The 6,208-nt window shown below is 37.3% G+C and overlaps 1 protein-coding gene across 1 annotated transcript in view; it reads left to right on the forward strand.

Moving 5' to 3' along the window:
- The window catches only part of RHAG (Rh associated glycoprotein), a 29,556-nt gene extending 23,697 nt beyond the window's left edge, over positions 1-5,859 (forward strand). Inside the window, exons 8-10 of the mRNA XM_002714380.6 lie at positions 3,847-3,920; positions 4,134-4,207; positions 4,917-5,859. Of these exons, the coding sequence (XP_002714426.1) occupies positions 3,847-3,920; positions 4,134-4,207; positions 4,917-4,991 (223 nt within the window). The 3' untranslated portion in view covers positions 4,992-5,859. The remainder of the gene's footprint in view (positions 1-3,846; positions 3,921-4,133; positions 4,208-4,916) is intronic.
- The last annotated feature ends 349 nt before the right edge of the window (positions 5,860-6,208 follow it).

Genomic DNA, 6,208 nt, shown 5'->3' on the forward strand with positions numbered 1-6,208 from the left:
TGGTTGTGTGTCAGTTTCTCCCCTTCTGATCCAGCTTCTGACTAATGGCCTGGAAAAAGCAGCAGAAGACAGCCCAAGTGCTTGAGTGCCTGCCAACCACGTGAGAGACTTGGAAAAAGCTCTTGACTATTGACTTCGGTCTGGCCCAGCCTTGGCCATTGCGGCCATCTGGGGAGTAAACAGCAGTTAGAAGCCCTCTCTCTTCCTCTCTCTCTGTGTAACTCTGCCTTTCAAATAAATAAATAAATAAATCATAAGAGAAAGAAGAAAAGAAATAAACCAACACAATAGAGTTGTACTAGAATAGGTCGTAATATTATTCATGTTTTTAAAATTAGCATTGTAATTTAAATCTCCCTACCAAAGACAACTCTCCTATCATAGAAAGCAATTCAGTGATCACCATCAGATTGCAGTAGGCTTACTCATTTCCTTGGTCTTACCAAAACAAAGGAGGGGATGTATGTGATTAATTCAACAGTCATTTCCATGCAGTTCACATGAAGAAGAAATAGCACAACATGGCAAGCAGTGGAGCTAGGATGTCAGGGAGACGGGCATATGACTCAACTATGCTCCTAACTACTTACATGACCTTTGATGTCTCACTCAACCTCTCTGGATCCCAGTTTCCTCTTCCACAAAATAAGATTGGTCTATTTATTCTCTAAAATCACTTCAACCTCTAACAGAACTAGATTCTGCCACGTGGGGGAGACGGACATAAAAATTTAAAAGGTCTGGGGCTGGCGCCGTGGTGCAGTAGGTTAATCCTCTGCCTGCGGCGCCAGCATCCCATATGGGTGCCAGTTCTAGTCCAGGCTGCTCCTCTTCCCATCCAGCTCTCTGCTGTGGCCTGGGAAAACAGTAGAAGATGGCCCAATGCTTGGGCCCCTGCACCCACATGGGAGACCCGGAAGAAGCTCCTGGCTCCTGGCTTCGGATCTGCACAGCTCTGGATGTTGGGGCCAACTGGGGAGTGAACCAGCAGATGGAAGACCTCTCTCTCTCTGTCTCTCTCTCTCTCATTGTCTGTAACTCTGCCTCTCAATAAATAAATAAAATCTTTTAAAAAAAATTTAAAAGGTCCAAGGAAAAACAACTATCTATCAAATCTAGGAGCATGAACGAGATATTAGCAGTTGTCACTTTTAGGCAATAACACTAGAGCAATTTGATACAAACACCATCTTTGCAAAACAGCTAGGAAGTTCATATAGTTCAGATCATTCAGAGAGTAAACGAAGAAGAATCAGAATACTTGATTTTCAATCCAAATGAAATAGGAATAAAAGTGGAAAGTATGTCTGGAAATATCTCAGGGTGACCACTGGATAGAACTGCATGACTTGAAAAGAAAAATCTTCTTTCAATTTTAGAAGATTGAAATAACCACGCTAAAACTATAATAAATATTTGAAAAATCCACTAAATCATATTTTTATTGAATAGAAAATTTGCTTCTTCCTTCATGTGTACAGTTGACCCGTTTCATTTTTATATTTTCCTTTTTTGCCCCATTTTGCAAATTTGAAGGCCAATCTCCAAAATGTCACTTTTTAAAAAATTCCCTTCAGGACCTAATAGGCTACTGAAACCAAACACTACAATTATTTTTATACAAATCAAGTATACTGAAAGTACATGTCAATGAGCTTCAGTCCTAAACACACCGTGCAGACACACTAAAGATGCCTCATGATTTGAGTTTCTTGAGTTCCATGCCGATAAGTTACACACATGCAGTAAAGCAAGTCTATCTGACTCTGGAAGGGTGGGTCTCACTGGCTAGCGAGGCATTGGGTAAGGCTCAAGATTGAGGGTCTAATCCTTGGGTATGCAACTTAAGCCACACCTTCTCAATTTATTTTGGAGGAAAAGATGAGTAGTGGTAGGGGAGAGAGGCAAGCCAAGAAGTCTCATTCACCTGGATATAATTCATAAATTTTTCACAGCAAATAAAGTACCTTATCTGACAGCCAAGACAACTCACATGTGTCTATTCAGCACATTAAAATGCAGATCAGATATTTGGTATGCATAGAACTCTAGGAAGTTAATGTTCTTAAGGGACATTTTTGCAATGGCAGCCTAACTTTTAACACTTTGTGATTTTAGCAAATTCCTGTAACATTAAGAGGCAGTTCAAAACAAACAAACAAAAAAAGAGGCATTTCACAAAAGTAGAGAATAAGATAAATAAATATTTATTAAATATTCAACTTGTTCACTTCTGAAATTTATAAAGAGCAAACTAATTCTAATTCTGAATTGTGGTATAAGTAGAAATATAGGGATGTAAATTGTACAATTCCTGTTTGGAAAACTGTTAGAAGTATACATAATCTTTTACTGATAGTCTCATTTTTGTATAGGTTTTATTTTAGGAGAATAATTGGACAAGTTCACAAGAATGCTAAGAGGAGAATGTGTTTTTAAAAATATGGAACAATGAGGCAAACTAAATGTCATGCTGTAGAACTATAATTACAGAACATTGGCACAGTGATATGCTCAGTACCAATTCAAATTAGGATCTAGATCTTCATTTACTGACATGAAAGGATATGTAAGACATATTTGAAAAAAATGGAAGACTGTGTTGTGGCACAGTGGGTTAAGCTGCCATTGGCATCCCATATCAGAGTGCTGATTTGAGTTCCAGCTTCCCACTAATGTGCCTGGGAAGGCAGCAGTGGATGACCCATTGGGGGAGTTAAACAGCAGATGAAAGTCTACTCTCCCCCTGTCTCTTTCTCTCTCTTTGTCATTCTACCTTTCAAGTAAATAAATGGATAAATCTTTTCAAAAAAATAGTGGCAGTAAGGCACTACAACCTACATAATTCTTATAAAAATAGGAAAATATGAATTATAACATCATTACATTTTAATACATTTTTAGCTTATATTTTCACTCTGATAGGATTTGAAGTATAACAACATTTTCCTTCTTTTTTATTTGGTTCTATATTTTTATAATGCTGTATGCTTTTATGCAAATTTTCATGTAGTAGAAAAATTTAAACTCTTCAAATAGAAAAAAAAACAAATCAGAGTTTAATGTATTCTTTCCCTTGAATGACAAGCCTGTCTCACCAATACACTCTTATTTTCCAAGTGTTTACTTTCCTGGAGTCACTAATTCAATGTTTCAACAACTCTGGATTACTTGCCTATAATGACCAAGGCACTGTGTTGAGGAGATTCACCACATTCCTAGTTCATTTGTCACTCATGTAATACCCATATGATTTTACTAGACTTTCATCATAATCCTCCATTCCACAAATGATAAGTTTGTTTTTTATTATTGTCATTTTATGGTAGCTACTGCTATGATGACATAGATTTAAATATCTTCAACAAATTGTCTCTTCAGTATTTGCTGAAGTTAGTTTCTCTATCCTTATTGGTAGATTTTCCAGTTTGGCTATAACTGCTTTTTTAGCATAAGGGGAGAAGAGAAGGTAGCCCATGCTGTTTTACAGATGATCCTCAGTTTTGGAAAGCCGCTGACACAGAGCTGGTGCGCAGTAAGCATTTACTGGAGAATCCCATCGGGGCACGCTATTTTGAGAGCGCTGAAGCCTTCCTAAGGAAGCTCTTCCTATTATTCTGAAAGTACAACAAAAGTTGGTTCTTGTTTAAGTGTGCCTAGGAATTTTCTAACACTGCTCAGAGATTTAAAGAAAATGAAAACTTAAAATAAAAACTCTAACAAATGTTGGGAACTTGCTGGTGTGATGCTGCGCTTTGGCCTGAAGATGGCAGACATTCAAACCGTCTGTGAGATTTGTTTGCTAGTGTGAAGGAAAAACAAGGTTCTCTTTGTTTGGCTTCTCAGGTCTACCATGGCAATGCAGGCAGCTGCCCTGGGTTCTTCCATCGGAACAGCAGTTGTTGGAGGTCTGACTACAGGTCAGCATAAAAAGTAAACACTTTCCTGTACTTCATGCTCTCAGTGTGACAGACCATTGCCAATCCACTCAGTTGGTAAATTAGAAAATGTGCTAAGCTTCTGCCAGTAAAGTTAACTATGGGGCTCAAGCCATGATTATATGGCAGCAAGCTAGTTACTAGAGTTTCCTCTTCAGCATCATAACATGTCTTATTTTCCCTCTACCTTCAAAGGTTTAATTCTAAGGTTACCCATCTGGGGACAGCCACTGGACGAGTACTGCTATGATGACTCTGTTTACTGGGAGGTACTGTACACCATTCTAAACAAGAGAGTAACTGATAGTTCCACTTGTGAAAGTTTTGCTCACCTTAAGCCTAGATACCTCTTTGGCATATATATGTTGAAAGCAGATGTACTTCCTATTTATAGAGAAAAATAGAGGAAATGTGTCCAAACCAGATAAAATCAGAAGTTAAGGTACTTTCCAAAGCTAAAACTAAAGACAGAGTTTAGTTCAAAAATGTCCTTTCAATCCTTTGAGAGCAATGAAAGAGCTGTTCATAAAAATAATAGGAAATCTATGAAATAGTGTGAGAACAATATGTAAAAATAGGCGAAACCCAGTAGGATCTGTAAAATTGAATTTTAATAACTACGTATCAAGACGCTCAATGAATAACAAAACAGTCTCTCTCATGTCCTCCAGTTTCTACCTTTTTACTCCATTGACATTTTCTCCCAAATTATTTGTTGCAAAACTTGACAAGGATAGATGCTCAGGTGTTTTCAGCAGGATTTTCAGGAAGACTGGGTTTGGCAAAAAAGAAATACAGCCAGGGTGGGTGAGATAAATATTTTTGTTCTTCTACTTTTCCCCAGGTCAAACGATTTTTATTTCCAGTTCTTTCTAAGCTTGGATAATTAGTACAGAAATAAACCTTTGTCTCAATGCTAACTTCTGACAGGCCCAGTGAAAGAAACTGTTAAGTGTTCCAATCTTGCCTTCTCTGCAGGTTCCTCGGTGGAGAGAACATGACCATCACTTCCATGATCCTGGTGACCACAGTGAACTGGAACCTGAAGTCTAAATATGATCCCTGGGCCACAGAATCCTCTCTGAGTATCTGGAATTAATTTTAGAAAAACAAAGGAAAGCGTGATATCAGAGTAGATATATCATAGACCCCAAGCACCCAGTGTGAAAGGTCCACTGGTGCTACCTATTGATAGTCAATGATTATTTATTTAAAGGGATGTGGCTCATAAAGTAGCCATTAAAATGGAGTCTTTACAAAACTCTCAACAATACTTTTACTAGTGTATACATGCATAGAGAGCATTTGATGTATATACCTGTGTTTTTACCAGTAGAAATGAATTTACTTATAAATCAACATTCTAATCATGTCCGTTTCTTCAAAATTAAAAATATGTATATATTGAAAGTAGCAACATGATTGTTTCAGGCAGTGCTTTTTCGATTTTAAAAATGTTCTGTTAAGGACCAGTGTTGTAGAGCAGGCAATTAAATCATGGCTTGCAATGCTGGTATCCTATATCAGACTGCTGGTTGAAGACCCAGCTGCTCCACTTCCAATCCTACTCCCTGCCAATATGCCTGGGAAAGCAGTGATTGATGGCCCAAGTTTTTGGGCCCTTGCCATCCAAGTGAAAGATCTGGATGCAGTTCCTATCTGCTGATTCCACATGGTTCAGCCCTGGCGATTAAGATCACTTGGGGAGTGAATCAGTGGGTGAAAGTCTCTTTATCTCTCCCTCTCTGTTGCTCAGCCTTTCAAATAAACAAATATTTTTTTTTAATTTGCTAGTTCATAATGCTATATCTTTGTTCAAAATTTCTTAATTCCTTTAACATATTTACTATTTGCAACAACAGAGCTGAAATGCTATGTAAACAAAGTCTATTCTGTATAAAATTTTAAAGAATTAAATGTCATTATAAAAGAAAACATTAGTATTTTACTTTATTTTCTTTGGTGGTTGGAATTCAGTTTATTTTTTCAGCATGCGAAACCCTTCTCTCTCTCACTTTTTTTAAATTCAATTTAGTAACGACTACAAACACTCACACCCCATACACACACTGCTATACTCAAATCAAATATATTACTTATGTGTTTACAATGAAAAATTAAAACAATTAAGAAATTAAGAGCAAGCTACAAAGAAATAAGTTTTAGAACAGATAACTGATATATAAAAACATTTCTAGGTGCCAGTGCTGTGGTATAGTAAGCTAAACCTCTGCCTGCAATGCCCACATCCTGTATGGGCGATTGTTCAT

The sequence above is a fragment of the Oryctolagus cuniculus genome, chromosome 5 (assembly GCF_051225735.1).
Source record: "Oryctolagus cuniculus isolate XC-2025 breed Fujian yellow rabbit chromosome 5, ASM5122573v1, whole genome shotgun sequence".
In the NCBI taxonomy this organism is placed as follows: domain Eukaryota; kingdom Metazoa; phylum Chordata; class Mammalia; order Lagomorpha; family Leporidae; genus Oryctolagus; species Oryctolagus cuniculus.